The sequence below is a fragment of the Stenella coeruleoalba genome (assembly GCF_951394435.1).
Source record: "Stenella coeruleoalba genome assembly, chromosome: 19".
Lineage (NCBI taxonomy): Eukaryota > Metazoa > Chordata > Mammalia > Artiodactyla > Delphinidae > Stenella > Stenella coeruleoalba.
In genome coordinates, this window is record NC_137165.1 from 7535273 (window position 1) to 7556941 (window position 21669).

Sequence of the window (21669 nt, forward strand, 5' to 3'; positions counted from 1 at the left end):
TTTAGAGGCTTGAATTTTTTTTTTTTTTTAGACTTTAGGAAAACTGGGACTCGAGAAGGATGTCATATGATCCCCTGGCTATTAAATGGCAAAACCAAATTTCATGGAAACCAGTGAAGCCCGTTCTCTTTCCATTATAGTTATGTTACAGTGGGTGAGGGCGAGAAGGTCCTTGGGGACGGGGCGGGGACAGGATTTGTAGGAAGCTGTGGGTGGGGCCCTCTGACTCTGCAGAGAGATTGGACCCTTGACCAGCACCGGCAACCACAGCTGATGAGGTCTTTTCAGCGATGGCTGTTGGACTGTGATGGCCTCGCCTCCTACTAAGCATCTTTCTTTTTCTTCTCTGGTTGGCAAAGAAACTCGGTCCCCCAAGAGATAGGTAGCTGGGTGCGGGGGATTAGAGAGATGCTCTCAACCCGCCTCCGGCTCAGCAGATACGGATGAGATCCTAAGAGGTGGTCCTGGCCATGCATGACCCCTCAGAACCAGGCAGTGAGGGGGGAGAAGGGGCTGCAGCTGCCCCTGTGGTCCGCAAGGTCGGAGGGGCCTGCCTGTGGCCAGCGCAGCATCTGAGCGGTGTTTCTGTCCCCGCAGTGAATGGATACCACACGTCAGGGACCCCAGCGCACCCTCCTGAGACTGCCCACATGAGTGTCCGAAAATCCACCGGTGATTCCCAGGTAAGGGGTCCTGTTCCGGGATGTAGGGGCAGCCATTTAGGCAGGCCCAGGGAGGTGTCATTTAGGATGGGGATGCCCTGGGGGTCCAGGTGGCTCCAGCCCTGTCCTGCCCCAGGTAGAAAGTGGTCGGTATCTGGGTCGTTCCAGCGTACCGTGATGTGGGAGAGCAGGCGATTGAGGTTTGGTTTTCGGTAGAGGTTGAAGATTGATTTTTCAGTGGTTTTTTTTGGCTGCACAGATGACATGAGGGATCTCAGTTCCCTGACCAGGGATCGAAACTGTGCCCCCTGCCGTGGAAGCACAGAGTCCTAACCACTGGACCGCCAGGGAAGGCCCTAGAAGTTGAGGATGGTTTCGATGGGGTGATGGTGATGGGATTATAACTGTTCTTGGGGCAGAAGGTTCCATCCCGCTGTATGGATTCCTAATACAGAGTCCAGATTTCCCACCGCTTTACGAACATGGGTGAGGCCGGCCATTTTCCTTTTCTGCACGCCCTTTTCCCACCGTCTGACTTCATCCAGGAGGAAACTGAGTCAGACATTTTACCACATTTAATCATCTAACAGAGGGACAGCTACGGTGTGGAAGGACATGGGAGGGTGTTTTTTATTTATTTTTTGTTTGTTTTTTAACATCTTTATTGGAGTATAATTGCTTTACAATGGTGTGTTAGTTTCTGCTTCATAACAAAGTGAATCAGTTATACATAGGTTCCCATATCTCTTCCCTCTTGCGTCTCCCTCCCTCCCACCAGGAGGGCGTTTTAAGATTCCCAAACTGCGTTCTCATTTGTCATCTCAGCTGACACTTGTGCAAACGCAGGAGGGAGGTGTCAGTACGATTCCCGTGTTACAGATGAGGTCACGGAGTCTCAGACCGGTTAAGCGACTCATGAGGGTTGACACGATTACCAGGTGGTCAGACTGGACTTGATGCTGAGTTCTTCCGGTGTCATTAAGCTGTGTCTGAGGAGCTGAGGACTGGTCTTATGTGGTCCGTCCATGACTTATCCAGAAGATGTCCCTGAGCAGAAGCTTCCAAACCAGCCCTTTCCAGGAGTGAAAATGCCAGGCCCCAAGGATGGTGGTGGTGTTGATGTTGATGTTGATGATGATGATGGTGTGATTACAATAGTTGCTTGTTGTCAACAACAGTGGGTTCTCTGTGCCAGTCACTGAAAGAGAGACCTTGTGGTCTGTGACAGCAGGCGGCTTCAGTGTGACACTTAGCTTTAAGGCAGGCAAGAAGGTTAAACCTCAGAAACCTAGTTATGTTCTTGTCTCAGGAGGCTGGGCATTGGGCACAGGTCAGTTCAGTTCGAACTCTGGAAGAGAACTGGGACGTCTAGGTGGGCCAAGGCTCCTTCCATGTTGATGGGTTGACGAATCTCCCGGGCCTCGTGTTAGAATGCAGATTCTGATTCAGGAGGTCTGGGGAGGGGCCGGAGGTTCCCTGTTTCTAATGAGCCCCCTGGGTAATGCTGATGCTGGTGTGGGGGGGGCGTGGACCGTGGCAGGACAGGCGAGGATCCGGGCACGGTTAGTCATGCCAGCACGCGTGTGTCCCCTTACCCCCTGCTCATGGCACACGTCACAGCCCTGGCTCCGTGTGTTTCCTGCAGAGCCCCCCCCTCAACACAGCCTTTTTCAGTCCATTTGAAATGAGGTTTATTTGCCACCTAACTATGGAGTGTTTTCTTAAGACGTCAGCCCAAGCTCTGCTGTGGTCTCCCGGCAACTAGAAAGGCTGGTCTACCCTGGGCAAGAATATTGGAAACAACCCCTTCCTCCCCGCACCCACCCCCCATCATTCGTCTCTCGTTCCCTAATGGAACATGGCTCCCCCATCCCGAAATACTGTGGAGCTGTTTCTTAACCATATAAAACAAAATGTATCCTGATACATAGAACCTCCTGGGAAGCCAGTTGGACAGTGTGCTGCTGTAAGCCTTTGGCCCATGAATTTCCTTTCGTGCATCTGTTCTTGGGATACATTCAGGGATTCTGATCTGTGTGTGAGGCCGTTCACTCAAGCATTATTTACAGCCCTGCCCCCTTGGACCCAACCTGATTATCCAACGACAGGGGATGGGTAAAACGGCTGATGGCACGGAACGCCGTCCGGCCAGCGAGACCCCGCAGCCGCGAAGACTCCTTCTTCCGAAGAAAATGTCGTGATTCCGGAAAATGCTGAGACATGATATTGAGTGAGAAAAGCAGAACAAAACTGCATGTATGGTCAGTCTTATCTGGGGGGAGGAAACCTATCCACATGTGAAGAAAAAATAAACCCGAACATTGGTGGCGTTGCTGTCCGGTTCTCAACCAGGGGACGTCTGGCAGTGTTCGGAGATATTTTGGTTGTCACAGCTGGGCAGGGGGTCCTACTGGCATCTAGTCAGTAGGGGCCGGGGATGTCACTAAGCATCCCACAAGGCACACGACAGCCTCCACCACAAAGCATTACCCAGGTTGAAAAGATGATTGGTCTAAGGTGATTTTTATTCTCTTTAGACTTTTGGGTGTTTTTTTTTTTTTTTTGCCTTTTTAAAATTTATTGGTTTATTTATTTTTTAACATCTTTATTGGGGTATAATTGCTTTACAATGGTGTGTTAGTTTCTGCTTTATAACAAAGTGAATCAGTTATACATATACATACGTTCCCATATCTCTTCCCTCTTGCGTCTCCCTCCCTCCCACCCTCCCTATCCCACTCTAAAATTTCCTAAAATGAACACATTTTACTGTCATAGAAGGCGTTATAAAACAAGGAGTTCGAGGCGAGGTACTGGGGATGCAGGGAAGGTCAGCTCTGGAGACCCAGGCCAGGCCTGGGCACTGCTTCAGGACAGGTGGAGTCCAGTGCACTGTTTTTGGATGATAACATCGCGAGGGGGGAGGTATCATCAAAGTCACGAGAATACACAGTGCGGTGCATGGAGAGAGCAGATATGCATTCGTTCACTAGTCCCCCAGCTGTGAAAGCGTTTGCGAACCTACAGAGCTGGCTGTCCTAAAAGGCGCCAGAGGCCAGTCGTAGAAATGGGTTAAGAAGGGTTGATATTTCCAGAGAGCACTACTGACAGATGGTCCCCAGAGTAGATATAGCACACTTCAGCCTGCATAGTATTTACTACCCCGTCCCAGGCTGTCAACTCTAATTAGTGACAATTCTCACCTAATAAGATTGAAAGAAAGGAAGAGTGAATGAAGGAATGAACGGATGAACAAACACATGGCCATTTGAGAGGCAGGGTTGGGGGTGGATCAGGTAGCTCGTCACACCCCTGTTGTGTTCGTTTTCTGCTACCTGCCCCCTCCTCCAGCAAGCTAATCAGGAAAATTAGAATGTTGGGCAGGTAGGAAGATTATCTAATCTCCATGGAAACCAGGAGTGTCTGTACCGTCGTGGGTGGGACTGATGGCTGGGTGCCCGGCACCCCAGGGGTGGTGCCCACCCAGTTCTGGGAGACCCGGAGGGCCAGGCGCAGGTGATGGTGATCTGGTGCCACTCAGTGGAGGTTTGCAAGCCTGCAGCTCCGGGGCGGGCTGCCTGGGGGCTGGATGCACGGGGCCCGCCTGATCGGAGGCTGGGGGATCACAGGCTGAGGACAGTCTTGCTGGCCGTGGCAGAAGCACATCTGAGCCTGTCCCCTGCCCGCCCGCCCGCCCGGGGCTAGGGTGGTGTGAGCCCCCTCTGCTCCCTGTGCAGGTACTGGGAGGGCAAGGAACCTGCCCACCAGAGCCCAGGCCGTTTAGTGACCCACCTTTCAACTGTTTTAGATTCCCATGAACTGCCCCCCAGGAAGGCTATCTTTAGACACCGGGGAGAGGAAAGGGAATGGGACTGCGAGCTTGGAAACTTAAGGAACCCGTTGGCGGTGAGATTCTGAGAGCTCATTTACTTAATTGGGCGCTCCCTCCCCTACTTGGTAAAGAGCACATGTTCTATCGAGCATCTGTTTATTTGTGAGGCACTGAGTCATAGACAGATGTAGCCCTTGTCTTTTTTTTAAATTAATTAATTAATTTTTGGCTGCATTGGGTCTTCGTTGCTGTGCGCGGGCTTTCTCTAGTTGTGGCGAGTGGGGTGCTACTCTTTGTTGCGGTGTACGGGCTTCTCATGGCGGTGGCTTCTCTTGTTGCGGAGCACGGGCTCTAGGCGTGCGGGCTTCAGTAGTTGCAGCACGCGGGCTCAGTAGTTGCGGTGCACGGGTAGCCGTTGTCTTGATGGAGTTAATAGCTGGGACTGGAGAAAGAGATAAACGTTTATTTCATTTTGGCAATGATAGGGGCTGGAGGGAATGTGTGCTCTGAGGACATGACCAGGTGGTGGAAACATCGAGATGGCCTTTTTAAGAAAAGCTAAGACTGGAAAGATGAGCAAGGGTTTAGCTTGGTGAAGAGGTGGTGGTAGGGGAACAGCATTCCAGGTGGAGGGAACAGCATATGTGGATGCCTAGAGGCAGGATTTCAAAGAAGCCATGGAGTCCGAGTGGGGCTGTGGTTTACTATGTTAGCAGGTGTGGGGAGGGCACAAGAAGAGGCTGGAGGAGTCCTCAAGGCTGTTGTGAGGAGCTTGGGTTTTGTCCTAACAGTGCTGGGAGCCACTGAGAGGTTTCATACTATGTCCCACTTGCTGAGGGTGTGGGACCCAGACTCTTCACAGGGTAAGGAGACAGGGTCAGGAAGACATTGCAGAGTCCAGGGGCCCGCTGAATTGGCTGGGAATGACACACTGCCTTCTCCCAGGCACTGCCTCGTCTGTCACCACCCTCAGTGGGTCCTCACAGTGACAGCAGAGCAGCCCAGGCGAGGCCAGGAAACCAGGCTGGGGAGGGGTTTTTAAAAAGAGGAGAAAAACCTTCTAGAATCATAGGAAAAGGAAATTAAAAAAAAAAACTTCTGTTATGGACACGCGTAAACATTTATAAGAGTAGAAGGACTATTTTAATAAAGGACCATGGACCAATCATTTAACTTCAATTATTCAGCCAATCTTGTTTCATTTAAACTCCCATCACAGGACTTCCCTGGTGGTCCGGTGGTAAAGAATCCACCTTCCAAGGCAGGGGACGCGGGTTCGCTCCCTGGTCGGGGAACTGAGCTCCCACATGCCGCGGGGCAGCTAATCCTGTGCGCCGCAACTACTGAGCTCACGTGCCCCGGAGCCCACACGCCACAACTAGAGAGAAAACCTGCATGCCACAACTAGAGAGAAGCCCACGTGCTGCAACTAAGACCCAGTGCAGCCAAAAATTGAAAAAAATCAGTAAAATAAAATAAATAAAATGAATGGGTTATATATTAAAAAAAAATTTTTTTTAAATAAACTCCCATCACCTCTCCCTAACTTCCCACTGGATTCTTTTAAAGCAAATTCCTCACATATTGTTTTAACTGTAAGTATTTCAGAATGTATGTCTAAGGGTGAAGACATAACATAATACCATCAGTACACTTAAGAAAACGTTAGTTCATTAATATCATCCAATATGTATATATTAGATCTGTGGGGTGAATAGGGTCGGGCCATGTGCACATCATTTCCTAACAGCCTTTGCGCTCGGAGCTTTGAGCATCCCTGATGATTGGGCCTGAGTCTTTGACATTGGGGTTTGCCAGTGGTGGTTTTCCCAGATTGGCTTGTGGGAGCCTCTTTGAGTTGGCATCTCTGTCCTTTTGTTATGTCACATCATTTGTTAAGCACTTTCTTACCTCCTGGCACAGATGTTCCAGGTCCACCTGGCATTTGGAATTAGCCAATTCTCCAAGGAGCCTGGGTCCCTTTTAGTGGGAAATCATATTAGAAACCACTTCTACCTAGTAGGTGTTCTCACTGTGACTGAGGTGTCGTTCCTTCTGGGGCCTTTCAGTGGAGTGCTACGGAATGTGTGTGTGTGTGAGTGTGTGAGTGATGTGTGTGTGTGTGTGTATGTATATATATATATATATATATATATATATATATATATGTGATAATGTTTATGTATATGACGTTCGAATAATGGACACAGGTCTTCAGCAGCAAACAGAGCGTGAAAGCACCTGGGAGGAGCCTCTGACCCCCGTGTGCAGCTCTGGCCGAAACGGCGCAGCTAGGAGAGCAGCGACTGGCACCCGTACTTAGAACATCACCCCCACCCCCGCATGCTGTTACTTGCACTCCTGTCTTGACCCAGATTATAGGCAGGAGGGTGACCTCTGTGTCCAGCCTCATTCCAGACAGCCTTGGGCACAGTGGCCCCCAAATCAGTGTTTGTAGATGACGGAGATGTTTTCTGGCCCCTGCAGAGATACCTGGAAAAACAAGAGATTGTCCCAGGTCTCCAAGTGGAGAGATAGCGGGAGACAGAGAAAAGAGTCTTTCAGGTTTGGGGATCAGTTTCCTCTGTTTACTTGCCTTGTGACCCTGGACACCTTAGTGTCTGCAAGCCTCGGTTTCCTCATCTGTAAAATGAAGACGATGCCAGTAACCTGGTGGGGTTGTGGGGACTCAGTGAGATTACGTGTGTTAAATGCCTGCCTCACGGCTGCCTCACAAGGCAGCACTCGGGGCAGGAGCTCTCCCAGTGTATCCTTCCCCCGGAGTTCCCCCCCCTCCTCCCTGGAAGGCTATTGCCAAGGCTGCCAGAGCACTGGTTGCACTTCCTGGGGGGTGTAGTGGGAGCACTGTGGTGGTCCTGGTGGTGATGATGTGTGTCTGTGGTAGGGAGACCCCTGCAAACTGCAGAATCCACCCCAGGGACGTCCCTAGCTGTCCAGTGGTTAAGACTCTGCGCTTCCAATGCAGGGGGCATGGGTTTGATCCCTGGTTGGGAACTAAGATGCTACGCGGCAAAAAAAAAAAAAAAGAAAAACGAGGGCTTCCCTGGTGGTGCAGTGGTTGAGAGTCCGCCTGCCCATGCAGGGGACACGGGTTCGTGCCCCGGTCCGGGAAGATCCCACATGCTGCGGAGCAGCTGGGCCCGTGAGCCATGGCCGCTGAGCCTGCGCATCCGGAGCCTGTGCTCCGCAACGGGAGAGGCCACAACAGTGAGAGGCCCGCGTACCGCAAAAACAAACAAACAAAAAACGAATCCATCCCGAAGGTTCTCCTTGCCCATCCCGGGTGTGTATTTGCATGGACGAACCTGTAGGAAGAGCCCAGCACCTGTCTGTTCTCCTTGGAGACTGGTACCTGGGCCCCTGCCGTGCAGCCTCAGTCTGCCTTCCTCGAAGAAAGCCCCATCTTGGCAAGTGTCCTGGGCAGAATCGATAGTTTGGGAGGGTCCAGGGTGGGCAGGCTGGTTGAGTTGATGCATTTAACACGTCTAAGGAAGCGTGACGTTGCCCCAGAACCTGTTGGGTCTGCTAACAGAAGTGCTGTAGTTAGGGGGGCCTCAGTGCAACGACAGAACAGACATCCTCCATGGAGGCCCCCAGACTCTGCCTTAAAGACCCTGGCCCCCGGAGACCTGCCGGATCAGCCGTTCTGGGAGGTGGGTGGGGGGACCCGATGGGGGAGAGCTAATTCTGATGCACTCCAGAGCCTGAGGACCGTTGGTGACAGATGGTGAAACAGGCTCAAGTTAACTTGGCAGGATGTCAAGGCTGGCGAGTTCATCTTCTTGTCTGTGAAACGATGACACGTAAAGGTCCCTTTTAGCTGAACAGTCCGGGGATGTCAGTTTTCATTAGCCTACTTTACTTACCTGCCAAAGTAGGTCTCGTTGGCAACGAGGGACTGAGGGGGGGTTTGGGGGGGGGAGGCAGGGAATGAGGGGACCATGGGCAGGAACTCATCAAGCTTCTTATTTTGCCTGATGAGCAGCTGACCACCCCCCACCCCCAAAACGCTCATCCTGTTGGGTGGTCCAGAGCTGTGCTGGCCTGGGGATGGGGACTGCTGGTTCCCTGAGGCTTGCTGGAGAAGCCTCTTCGTGCTTCTTCTGGGCCTTTCTCTGTAAAGTCCTAGCAGCCACTTCCTTCCCTCCCACTAGAGACAGAATAAGGCCACGAGTCCCAGGACACACATGCGATGCCACTGCAGTGCCTTAGGGGCGAGCCTGCTTCCCAGCTCGACATGTGGCTCAGGACAGGAGTGGGCATCCCATGTCCTGCTCAGGGACCCTATAGAGTCCCTGACGTAACTGCTGATGGCACAACAAAGACCCAGAATTGACCCTCCCCTTTAGGGTCATAGGCTCTTAGGACCCATGTGGTGTTTTCATCTGGCAATCCTTACTTTCCATTCCAGGACCATCCTAGGTCTGGGGCAGGCTGCTGAGGCCCTGTGGGCTTGGTGGTCCTTGGGACAGTGGTTTTCTTGCTGGCAAAGGGAAGACCCCCAAAGTCCAAATGGAAGCCGAAACAGAGCCCCCCTGCTCTCGGGGTTGGGAAGGTGACATGTCACGGATGTGGCCGAGCACCCCAGGCCACATTGCACGTATCTGGGGTGTGATATGTCGGCCCCGGGGGATTTGGAATAAGATGTCATGTTCTGAATCCTCAGTGCGAGGAGGTGGTGGCCTTAACTCTCTGCTCCCCGGGTGGATTCTGCCGGTTACGGCAGCCAGCAGCGTGCAGAACCACTTACCAGCAGAGGGCCGCTGAGGGGTTAGCTCCCCCAGCCACCGACGGGGAGAAGAGGAGGCAGACCTGCTTTGGAGCAGTTTTCTCAGAGCCTGTGCTGGAGGCTTCCTCCAATTCGTTTTCAAGCCGGGGCGCGGGAGGCTCCTGCCTGCCCTCTCCCAGAATATGGTGACTTGGGGGTTAACGGCAGCCGGAGCATCCCCAAACTTCCCCGGCCCGAGGCTTTTAACCAACCCCTCCACCTTCAGGGAACCCGAATGAAAGAGGATGTCCGATATGGAGGACAGCTTTGACGATATTTCTTGTGTCTCTCCCCAGAACCTGGGATCCTCGTCACCAGGCAAAAAGCAGAGCAAGGAAAACACCATCACGGTAAGCGGCTCCCGCGGAGCGCACGCATGTTGGGTGGCAAGCTGGGGCTGTCTCTGGTCCATGGCTCGGCTGTTGCCATGGCAATGCGGACCGCTGAATGGAAGCGATGCCCAGCCTGGTACCTGGGAAGTTCCAAAGCTTGGATGTTGCCGAGGGTTCCCCCCTTGCCTCCCCCCGGCCCTTCTTCTGTTGATTTCTTATTTCACTTTTTCTCTTGGGGCAAACACGTGGAAGGATTGTGGTTGGAATGGTGCAGAAGCCACTTTTACAGGGCAGGCAGGGGAAGGTGCGCATGCAGGAGTGGGTTGGAGGGGGTGGGCTGTGCTCCTCGCAAGTGACATGACGTGTAAATTACAGCCACGGCAGGCTGGCTTTTGTGCAGGGGAACTTCTGGAAGACATCAAAGTTAAAAGGAAGAGAAAGCGCCCTAAGAATAGAGTTCCTGGGAGTTGCTGATGGGGAAGCAGGCCGCCTCTGCCCAGAGCGGCCAGACAGCCTCCCAGGGCTCTTCCAAAAGCCCGCCGAGTCCCCACGCCATCCTGCCTCCGGCTCCACATCAGCCCTGTGCTCGGGGAAGGCGGGCGCTGGACGTCCCTCCCCCTCCAAGTAGAGAAACAACTCACCCATCTGCTCAGCTAAGAACTTGGAGCTGGGAGACGTGTGGTCCAAGGTGTGCGGTTTCGACCCAAGTGCAGCAGCTCTGGGGCCGCAGATAGGCTCCCTCAGGCTCTGTCACACAGTTCTCGGAGATGGAAGCAAGACGGGGTCCCCTGCCCCGGCTCATGCAGGCTGCAGATCCTGCTTAGACGGATTTGGGGAGGAAAAAGCGGCAGGCAAACAATGGCAACAGTCATAATTGCTGCCCCTGTGTGTCCATTTATTAGGCACCAGGAGGGTTCTGAGCACCCATTTCATTCTCCGCTCACTGCGGGGAGGGCAGGTGGTTGGACCAGGGTAGTGTAGGGACTGGGAACTCGGGCTCTGAAGCCAAGGGGGTCAGCACAGCACCCACCAGCTGGACAGCGACCCGGCCTCTCTGGGTCTCAGTGTCCACATCTGTACAATGGGGAGACGATGGGCATATGCGCCTTAGGGATGGTGTGGAAGGCACGTAGAACAGCCTGGCACACAGTAGGTGCTCAGTTCACACTAGTCTCCTCATCACCGTGTTTATAGATGAGGAAATTGAGGCACAGAGCAGGACCTGGCACAGAGCAGGGCCTCGCCCAAGGTCACACAGCTGGGAAGCATCAGGACTTGAGACCTGTGCTCTTACCCACCAGCAATGCCCCAGGTGCAAGTTGCCCCCCGAGGATGGGACCAGGCGGCTCAACCCTGGGCCAGCAGCAGCTTCCTTGTTACTGGAGCTGATGGGGAGGGCGTGGACAGGCCCCCGGGGCAGACGTCCTGAGAACACAGTCCTCACGTTCACAGAAAGCCCCAGAATACTGGGGCAAAGCAGGAGCTCCCAAAGTTCCCTGAAAGATGGAGAAAGAGGGAGAAGAAACTGCATTGTAGAAGGAACGTGAATAAGAGAAATGAAGAGTGAAAAGCTGAGTGTTATGCCTCCCATGGGTGATGGAGCCCAGCTCACGAGGTGCAGCCCGGGTCACCACTCTGGTCTGCCTTTAGGCCGGAGCCTGGGGCTTTGTCAGCGTGGGCGTGGCCCTGGGTCTCCTGGCAACACACCTCCTCCATCCCTGCCTCACTGCCTTCCCTCCTTCTTCCCGCCGCCCTACAGCAGTGCTTCTCATCTGAAGCCTTGGGGATACTTGTTAAAATGCAGATTCCTCTGTTGGTCACTCTGGGGCGAGGCTGGAAAGTTTGCGTTATAACCAACACCCCCGCACCCCGGAGGTTTTAAATAAGCACTCAAGCCTTGGGGACTTTTTGCTGGGAAAACTGAGAAGGGGCACAGTGAGTGAGGACCAGAGCCCCGGACTTGAACCCGGGTCTGCTGACTGCCAGCCCATGCGGCCCTTCTCCTCTCCAGGCTGGAGATGGGCATCCTTGCCGGCCGGCCGACCAGTGGGGCTGCAGAGCTCTGTACCGTGGCTCTTGCCCTTCCACGGAGCAGTCACTCTCCCACTGCGGCCCCTCCCTGAGTCCTGATCCTGCAGAGCTCGTGGCTTCCCTGGAAGGAGATGCTGGGGGGGACGGTGCGGGGAGGCTGGGGCCCAAGCTTCCCTCGCCCCGGTGTGCGGGGACAGGGTGAGCATCCTCTTACCTGGTCTCACCCAGGCAGCAGAGATTTGCAGGCGACGTCCGAGTCTGGCTCACAGTGTGGCCGAGAAGCAAGGACCGAGCTTGGTTCCGACGCTCCGGCTCCCCGACCCGGGCCTGGAGCAAGTTTTGAAGAGGCCGACACGTGGGCTGCTCGTCAGCCGTGGGGCCCCGGGCAGGGCTGGCAGTGAGTGGGCTGCTTGCTTGATTGGAAGTGACGGGCGCTAATGGCAGTTCACAGCCTCGGCACCAATATGATGCGTCAGAATCTGGAGGATTCCAGAAAAGGTGACAGCAGAGCCACCTAGTCACGCTCCTGTCCTAGAAAGAAGAGTCTGGGGACTCCTCTAATCTTCAGTCTGAGCTTCCCGGCATGGCCCGTCTGGGGGCCGCGGGTGGGAGCTCGGGGACGGTGTGAGTGCTTGAGGGCATCTCTCTTCCGCTTCCACAGGTCCCAACTCTGGCTTTTGCCTCTCTCACCCCCTCCCAGAGTAGCCTCTCCCACCAGGAGGAAATTCAGGGCCCGCTTGGTTGTGAAACCACCTTCTCTTCTATGTTGCAGGCGGCTGTCAGAGAGGAGGGCACATAGCTGCGGCCTCTGCCTCCAGGGAGGCCTCCGTGCTGTGCTGGGGCCGGGGCTTGCGCCGGGCCTCCCCACGCCAGCCCCCTTGGGTGGGTCACACTTGTGTTCAGCGGCTCTTGTGCCATGGCCAGGCGCCTGAGTGGTGGCTGTAGCCCCCGCAAGAGAGTTTCTGAGGGCAGCTCTTGTGGTTCTGCCTGCCCCCATGCAGGCCGGCCCTGGCAGACCCTCTGCTGCTCAGGGGGCCCCCTGGCCGTCAGGGGCAGAGCAGGTGTTACTCCATTTACTGAGGGCTGGAGAGAGCAGAGTTGGTGCCAGAGCGAAGACGCTGTTGCTTGAGGATGGTGAGCTTGGGAGCGAGAGTGGGAGGGGCTCCTGGAACTTCCCCCAAACAGTACATAGTGGGGGCATTCCCCCGTCTCCTGCTTCCTGTCCAGCACCCCTTCCTACCTGAGCCCCTGCCTCGGGTGGGGACATGGCATGGCTACGCCTAAGTGTGTTAGAAGGTAGCATGACATAGATTGAGTGTGACGTAGCTTGCTGGCTTCTGACCCTGGCTCCACCATTATTCACAGAGAATTGCAATTACATATTTACTTGTCTGCCTTCTTCATCGAGCTGTAAAACCGTCGAGGGGAGAGACTACACCTTCTACCTCTAGCCTCCATTCATGGTACCAAGAAACATTTCCAGCTCCCATCACATGGCTGTGCTGGGCCAGGTACTAGGGACACAGCGGGGAGGAGGTGGGCTTCCTCCCCTCCTGGGACAGACTGTCTGACGAAGGAAGAGAGATGCTGAATAAGCAGTCACGAGAAATACAAATGCACCTGTGCAAAGTGCTGGGAAGGTCTAGCCTACCGCGTGCCACCAAGTAGCCGTTCAACAAACGTTTGCATGGACCGAGCACGTGTTCCATGGCGTAGCGTCGTGGGTGAGGGCTCGAGCCGTCAGCCCAGACTAGAGGCAAATACTTCTGTGATCCTCAGTTAATCAAATGAGACCAGTGTGACCCAGCTTGTGGGGCTGCCGGAAGGATGAAGTGAGGATGTACGCAAAGCTTTTGCAGAAATTCTCCCAGGATGCCTCCCACGATGGGGCCGGTGAGGTGTAGTTCTCGAGACGCCCACCAGGGGGGTGCAGGGCTCTGCCAGGATTCAGGGAAATTCCTGTGGGATTGCCAGGGCTTCGAAATCCCAAAACCAGAGTTGACAGGGATGGAGACGGGCACCCTGGGGCCACTGGCCAGTCCATCCAAGGGCTGGTGTCCTCAGAGAGTGGCAGGAGCCCCGAGAGGGATGAAGCCTTGTCCTCCCCCAAGCTCTCTCCCCCCAGCCCCGCTAGCTTTCACCTTCAGTGGTTGTTATAGGACCACTCGTGGTCCGCCCCTCCCCTGTCTCCTAGACCCCAGACAAGGCACTCTAGAAGACCTTTGTATCCACTTCTGAGTACCTGCCTCCACGATGCTTAATGCCCAGTGTAATGTCATAGTTAATTTATCATTAAATTTGCTTGACGTTTTCATGGATTACATTATTAAACCAAATAAAGATAGGCTGTGGTCATCATTGTTTGTTGAGGCAAGAATAGCTGGAACGGGAAATAAGGAGTATGTGAAACTGTGGAATCCAGCCCTGGTTTCCAGAAGGAGGCTCATCTCTGGACAAACTTGGGGGTGTCAGCCCAAAAAGAGGGTTTGGGGAGACCATTGCCTGAGCTGGGCATTGAGAGGCTGGCCACCCCCAAGCAGACTCCTGCAGGCCAGTGATACCTCGGGTGGCTGGGGGCTGGGGCACTGGGAGAAAACATCTCATCCCAGGGGTTCCATGGGCCTCTACCTTGACCTTGGTGGAATTCCATGCTCCCTGTCTCCAGGGTTCTCGGGGTCATTCCTGGCCCTGATCCTTCCTCCTGTGTCATCATGCTTCCCTCCAGAGCGGGAATCCCCGCCCTTATGGCGGCCAGATGCCAGTATCTGGGAGGAGGGGGCCTTTCCCTTGGCTGGGATCTCTCCTGTGTTCTCCCCCAAGGAGTGCAAGTGAGGCCTGTGCCCCCGGGAGCCGGCGGGGCCTGGAGTTACTTCTAGCCGCCCCCAAGCACCTGAACCAGAGGCCATGGCTGGGGGCCCACGGGCCTGACCCAGCTAGCAGAGGGCTGCTTTGGCTTACAAGGTGTCATCGTTGTTGTTGCTGTTATTAACCATGAATGAGCTGCTAACATTTAAGCGTTGAGACACTTCACGTACAAATCCTGATCTGCTGCTGCTCTCGTGTCATCGCATAAGCTGACCACCCTGGGCTCCTCATTCTGGCTTGGCATCAGTTGGCGGGAGCTGAGAGGAATCTGCCCCCTAGTCAGACGTTCGCAGACACCACCCCGCTTCCCGAAGTGGAGGCTGGTCCCCCCACCAGCCCAAGCTTCAGTTTCCATGATGTGCGGGTCCCTCACTTCTCTGCATGGCTGCCTGGCCCTGGAGTCTGTGGCTTGGATTCAGAACCTCAGGGGTGTTCTGCACTGTTCTCGCCGTGAACGTCTGATGGCTCCCACTTCGGCAGATGCTGGGGCTGTGACGAGGGTTAAAGACCGCCAGGGCTCCGGTCTTGCCTTCCCGAGGCCTTGCGGCTCCCAGAACAAATGAGCGGACTCTCTAGGAGCGGATCTGGGGCTTGAAGCGACATCAGCGGGGTCAGCGGTGAGGCCACTTCTGCCGAGCAGGGAAAGCCAGGGGCACCGCGATCATGCTCAGGCAGAAAAGTCTGAGCAGAGCCCAGGGATCTGTGTGCTGCTGTCTCCCGGGCCAGGGCCAGCCCGCCCCAGGCACGCACCCTGGATTATCACTTAAACTCTGTTCATAGAATATACATCATGAGGTAAAATTCACAAGGTAACTTCTCACCCAGGATGCTCAGCCACTTCATTCCTTTCCCTGGAAGCGAATGATGTTATCAGTTTCCAGAAACATACCAGACGGGTGTCTATTCCTTCCTCCTCTTTTCTTAAATTTTATTTATTTTTTTAAAGATTTTTTTTTTTTTTTTTTTTGACTGCATTGGGTCTTCGTTGCTGAGCGCGGGCTTTCTCTAGTTGCGTCGAGCGGGGGCTACTCTTCATTGCGGTGCGCAGGCTTCTCATCACGGTGGCTTCTCTTGTTGCGGAGCACGGGCTCTAGGCGCGCGGGCTTCAGTGGTTGTGGCTCGCCGACTCTAGAGCGCAGGCTCAGTAGTTGTGGCGCAGGGGCTTCGTTGCTCCGAGGCATGTGGGATCTTCCCAGACCAGGGCTCAAACTCGTGTCCCCTGCATTGGCAGGTGGATTCTTAACCACTGCACCACCAGGGGAGTCCCCTCCTTTTTTTTTTTTTTTAAATTTAAAAATATTTTTTTACACTAAGATAGCAAACAGTAAATACTAGTCTACCTTTTCTCCCGCCACCCACCCACTTAACACTGTATCCTGCCACTCCTTCCTTATCAGTACAGAAGAACGTTCTTGCCATGTCTTTCACCATGGATATGATGCCCATACAGGACTGTCTCATACTTTTTAACCATTCCCCTGCTGACAAACCGTGGAGTTGCGTTCCAGCCTTTTGCTACTGCAAACCGAGCCGTGGTGAAAACCGTGTGCGTATGTCACTGCACCCGTGTGTAGGTATCTGTAGGATAGAATCTTGCAAGTGCAGCCTCTGGGTGGAAGGCTGTGGACATTTGCAGTGTTGCTAACTTCTGTTGCACTGCTCTCTAGACAGTTTGGACTGATTTCAGTCCCTCTGGGGTGGGGGTGAGTGCCGGTTGCCCCTCATTTGAAAGGCCGACTGCCAGAGCATCCCAGGACCCCAGCGCATGTTCTCTGTCAAGCTAGCCCTGTAGGGGGACCTCTTCAGTGCCATGTCCTAGGACCCAAGCCCCTCCAGCTTCTCCCAACCCTCCAGCCAAGCCGTGTTCTTCCCTGTTCTGTGTCCTCCAGATAAACTGCGTGACATTTCCTCACCCAGACACGATGCCGGAGCAGCAGCTGCTCAAACCAACCGAATGGAGCTACTGTGACTATTTCTGGGTAAGTGGTGCCTCGGCGTCCCCGCACTGCGGCCCCGGGGACCAGGAGTGGACACCCGGGAGGGGGGCGGTGGCTTGAGCTCAAAGCAGAGCGGCCTCTCCGGGTGAAACCCAACGGGCTGGCAGTCAATTGAGCACTGGAGGCTGGAAACGTAAGTCCCACTTGGAGTCTCGATCATTCCATAAATCTCAGAAAGTCCACAGGGCAATATGGAAACTCCAGGCAGAATGCAGGTAAGCTGGAGGGTCCCCTTGCCGCTCAGTGGTAGCAGGAGACCAGAATCGGCTCCAACCTGGGCTTTTTATTTTTTTTCTGTGCGGTACGCGGGCCTCTCACTGTTGTGGCCTCTCCCGTTGCGGAGCACAGGCTCCAGACGCGCAGGCTCAGCAGCCATGGCTCACGGGCCCAGCCGCTCCGCGGCATGTGGGATCTTCCCGGACCGGGGCACGAACCTGTGTCCCCTGCATCAGCAGGCGGACTCTCAACCACTGCGCCACCAGGGAAGCCCCTGCTCTGTCACTCTTGTAGGTGATCCTGGACAGTGTTTGTCCTCCTGGGCAGCCTCCCTGTTTCCATCAAAGTCACAAGGAGGTTAGGCACAGCCTGTAGGGGACTCCAGTTCGAATAATTCTGTGGTTCCAGGCTTCTGCGTATCGCTCCATGGGTACGGAGTTTCAGTTTTGCAAGATGAGAAAGTTCTGGAGGGGGATGGTGGTGATGTTTGCACAACAGTGCACATGTCCTTAATGCCACTGCACTGTGCACTTAAAAATGGTTAAGATGGTCAATTTTGTGTGAAGTTCTCCAAAATTAAATATCTTTTGACAGATTCAGAGTCCTACTCAGAAACTCTGGGAGTACTCCTGGACATTTTCATTTTAAAATTCACAATGGCTTTTAAAATGAAATCACCCCGTTCTGGAATCAGACAGCGGTGATCGTTGTACAACCTGTGTATATATTAAAAATCAGTGAATTGTACACCTAAAAAAAGTAAACTTCGGCAAAGGCCCCAAGGAACGAGAAATTTAAAAAATCAGAACTTTTTTTTTAACCACCAGTCAGAATGGATTATCTATCCTTTTTTAGATTTGCTAACCAAGTACTAGACAAAAATGCTGTTGTCTTTCTACCAGATCTCTTGCCCTTCAGAAGGTAGCCAAAGATTCCTGTTGCTGTGTTTCTTCCAGATCTTCCGAGATATGTGCAGAGGCAGCAAATATTGTAGAAAGGGCTCTGGCTTTGGCGGTAGGCACACCTCGGGGGCGGGGGTGAGCCCAGGGGTGAGGGTGAGCAGGGAATCCGAGGGTACGAGACCTCGCAGCCTCCAGAAGGATGCTGGGTTTTATTCTGTTTGCAGCGGGAAGGTGGTGGAGGGTTTAAGCAGGAATCGGATGTGATCTGATGTGCCTGTGTCGTGCAAGGAGGGCTGTAAACAGGCAGACGTGCCCGTGAACCTGTGGGAGGCCAGGAAAGATGGTGGCAGCTGTGGAGATGGAGGGGAAGAGCTAGGTTGGAGACATCATCCTTAAGGGGGGTGGGTGCAGGAGAGACGTCATCCATAAAGAGGGGAGCAGGAAACAGAGCATGCGGGGGAGACCAGCTCAAGCGCCGGGAATGGGCACCCTGGGAGCCGGAGGTCAGCGGGTGGCGGATGGTGGGGGATGGTAGGAAGCCGGGGGAGTGGGTCATCCTGCTGCCGGTCAGCATCACCCAGGTCCCATCTTGATTCAAGCCCTCCTGGGCCTCTGATACTTACCCCAGGGTTTTATCTCTCGGACCATCAAGGCCTTTTCCCCCTCACAGAAATTTTTCTGCTCACACGGTTATTAAAGCCCACTTCCTCGGCTGGTTTTCCCAGTGTGGACAAATCACTCAGCACATACATCCTCTCGGGGAGGCAGATTGGGGCTCAGTATTTCAAATAATTTTTCTTTGGCTTTTTCATCAAGATGTAGCATTCATACAATGGAGGGCACACGTCTTAATTGTACTTGGAGTCACTTTTCAATGGCCAGAGCAGCCCCCTTGTGACATGGTGTGCCCCGTGTGGTGATGATCTCCCCGTCAAAAGAGGTATTACAGTGTGGCTCAGAGGGCCCTGGGTCAGGGCAGCTGAGGAAGGGATCCTGCACTGGGAGGGAGTGGGGAGGTAAGTGGCGTTCTCCGGGCGTCACCAGCCCTTTTCCTTTCCCCTCTCGTAAAACAGCTGTTCTAATGGGATGTTAGAGGTGCAATCCATTCTTATTTTAGGGTGAGTGGTGGGAGACACAGCCTAGAATTGGAAGGACCTGACCGCTTTGCCCAGTGGCTGAGCTGAGAAAGAGCCCAGGTCTTTCCAGATCCTGGGACAGGGTTCTCACTGATGCTCCTCTCTGTGGTGGCAAAGGACCTATTTTTTTGTTGTTGTTCTTTTGTTGTTTTTTTAATTAATTTATTTATTTTTGGCTGCACTGGGTCTTCGTTGCGGTGCGCGGGCTTCTCATTGCGGTGGCTTCCCTTGTTGCGGAGCACGGGGGGCTCTAGGTACACGGGCTTCAGTAGTTGTAGCACACGGGCTCAGTAGTTGTGGCTCACGGGCTCTAGCGCGCAGGCTCAGTAGCTGTGACGCACGGGCTTAGTTGCTCCGCGGCATGTGGGATCTTCCCGGACCAGGGCTCGAACCCGTGTCCCCTGCATTGGCAGGCGGATTCTTAACCACTGCGCCACCAGGGAAGCCCTATTTTGACCTGTTTCCAACTCCTCCCATTAAGTATCAAAACATTTGACTCTGGATCCCTGGTGGGAAAGGCTGCCTTGGAGGGGGGACAGCTCTAGGAGTGGCGCCCGCCAGGGTCCAGGAAGGCTCTGAGGGTTGATCTGCAGCCGTAGCTATGGGAACAGATGCTGGATGCCTGTCTGGCAGGGAAGGCCCTGCTCGGGGAACCAGGGAGGCAGGGAGGGCCGGGGGAGAGCAGGAGAGAGAATCAGGTGTCTTTGAGGAGGGTCAGGCGAAACAAAACAAAAAGCATTTAATTTTGAAATGTTAATCTTTGCTTGCAAAATGAATTGGGTACTAAATTCCCATTTCAATGACTTGGCCATCTTCCCCGAGTCCTGACGTTTCTTTAAAGTAACTAATTTAAATACCATCCACCGAAGACTTGGTATTTGCCGAACACTAGGCTAAGCTGTTTCCATGTGTCATTTGTCCTGAGATGACCGCGTCAGGTGGTTGCCATTATTTCCCCAGTTTCATGGAAGGAGCAGCTCAGATTTAAAGTGAGGGAACTTGCTTGGGATTCCCCGGCTGGGATGTCAAGCCTGGAAGCGGGCCCTTTCCCACTGCGGCTGCCCTTCAATCCAGCTTCTCCGCAGAAGTCACTACGGTCTTTTATGCATGTGCGTTGGAGGATGCCACTGCCCAGCCAGTGTAAGAGAGGATGGCATGGCTCAGGGCTGGGGGTACCTGCGCCTGAGGTTACACACTGTCTCCCAGCTTAGTCAAGATGCCAAGACTCCGCAGAGGGTCTAGCCAGCCCCAGCAGCTGCCTGGTGCCTGTGCTCTTGGCCACATACCCTTCCTCCTCTTCTTTCCCAGGTTGTGGGGTTGAGGGGCACACACATGGGGTGGCGGCAGCGATCAGGGCTTAAGCATCAGAGAGCACGTGGGGACAGGAGCGCCGGGAGAGGCGCGAGCTGGGGCAGCCAATACTCCTGCCCTTGTCCTGCCTCTGGGGCTGAGGACAGGGTTACCAGGCACATCGGGGTCCCTTCTGGGGTCTGTCTTCCTGCGCTCCATTCCTTCTGGCTCCAGACGCTGATGTCACCTAAACGCTGCTGCTTCTCTTTCCTTCCTAGGCTGATAAGAAGGACCCCCAAGGCAACGGAACCATGGCTGGGTTTGAACTGCTGCTTCAGAAACAGCTGAAGGGCAAACAGATGCAGAAGGAAATGTCAGAGTTCATCCGGGAAAGGTGAGGCCTGGGCCCTCCCAGCTCTGGGGACTGGTGACAGCACCCACCTCGGTCCCTGAGCCCGAGGGAGTGAGCAGCCAGGGTGAGCACTGCACGCCAGCACTGGGCTTGGTTAGCGCTAAGGGGAGCGCAAGACGGGAGTCACAGGCTTATGGCCCTTGGGACACGTCTGGCCAGCAGATGTGTTGCTTTGGCCTGTGTGATGTTTTTAAAGATATGAACCAACAACAGCAAAAAAAATTGGTGGATGTTACATTAAAGTCTGCATATCTGGCATCTCTGGGGAAAGAAGAAAGTCTGGCTCCATGGCTTTGCATCCCTCATGCAACAATTGGCTGGAGCTGAAGAGCAGCCGCCCCTGTACAGGGAGTGTGTGTTTCCAGTTTGCCACAGTCCCCACTGCTCCCTAATGTCTCCCCACGCAGACTGCTTGGCCCCTTTGCTTATCTACGCATGCGCTGCCCTCATTTGAAGAGCCGTTCCTTAACGTAACAAAAAAAGAGACTGTTACCTTTCAATTCATCTTTGAGCCAAAGCCATGTCCCAGGCCTGGGCATCCAGAAACCCCCACCCTCCCATTCCTTCTTTCAGGGAGCTCAGCCTACTGGGAGAGTCAGATAAGGTCATTACGGTAAGTGCAGGGATTATAATAGTGGTTTGCCTGCCCGTAGATGAAACAATAAATTCAACCTAATGGAAGTGGGGAGAGCTACAGAGAGAAGTTCCTTCTTCATCTCCCCCCTCCTCAGTCTCTCCAAGTTCTGAGACCCTGTAATGCACATACCCACACACCTGCACACTCACACAGGTGCACATACCCCCCCGTTCCACATGTGTGCCGTCTGGAGTTTCCAAGGCACACTGGAAATATTGATAGTAAATGGCAATATATTTTTTAAATGTTTCTCTTTTAATTATAGCCACAATAATCAGTAACAGTTCTCTGGCATTTGAAGGTGTCTGTTTTCCTTAGGAGGCCTATTTTCTGTTGGTATAATCAAATCTTTATTTTATGACCCATTAAACTGGTAGGAGATTGAGAGATTCTGTAGCTCAGGTGTGAGAAAACAACAGTAGGAAACAGGCCAAGAGGAAAACGGCTAGAAAACCCTAGCTTAGGGTTTACACTTTAGTAAAGAGGTCATGTTAACAAATAACTGGAACCTTCCACATGAGAACACCGGTCTTCCCTGGGACAGGTGGACTCCTGTGACTTTTCTCAG

General features: G+C 53.8%; 1 protein-coding gene across 6 annotated transcripts in view; it reads left to right on the forward strand.

Moving 5' to 3' along the window:
• GAS7 (growth arrest specific 7) overlaps window positions 1-21669 on the forward strand; it is a 198873-nt gene that overhangs the window by 153088 nt on the left and 24116 nt on the right. For all 6 annotated transcript variants that reach the window (XM_079903929.1, XM_079903924.1, XM_079903926.1 and 3 more), the window contains 4 exons: window positions 598-683; window positions 9580-9633; window positions 16401-16490; window positions 20331-20446. In XM_079903929.1, coding sequence (XP_079760055.1) covers window positions 598-683; window positions 9580-9633; window positions 16401-16490; window positions 20331-20446 — 346 coding nt within the window. The remainder of the gene's footprint in view (window positions 1-597; window positions 684-9579; window positions 9634-16400; window positions 16491-20330; window positions 20447-21669) is intronic.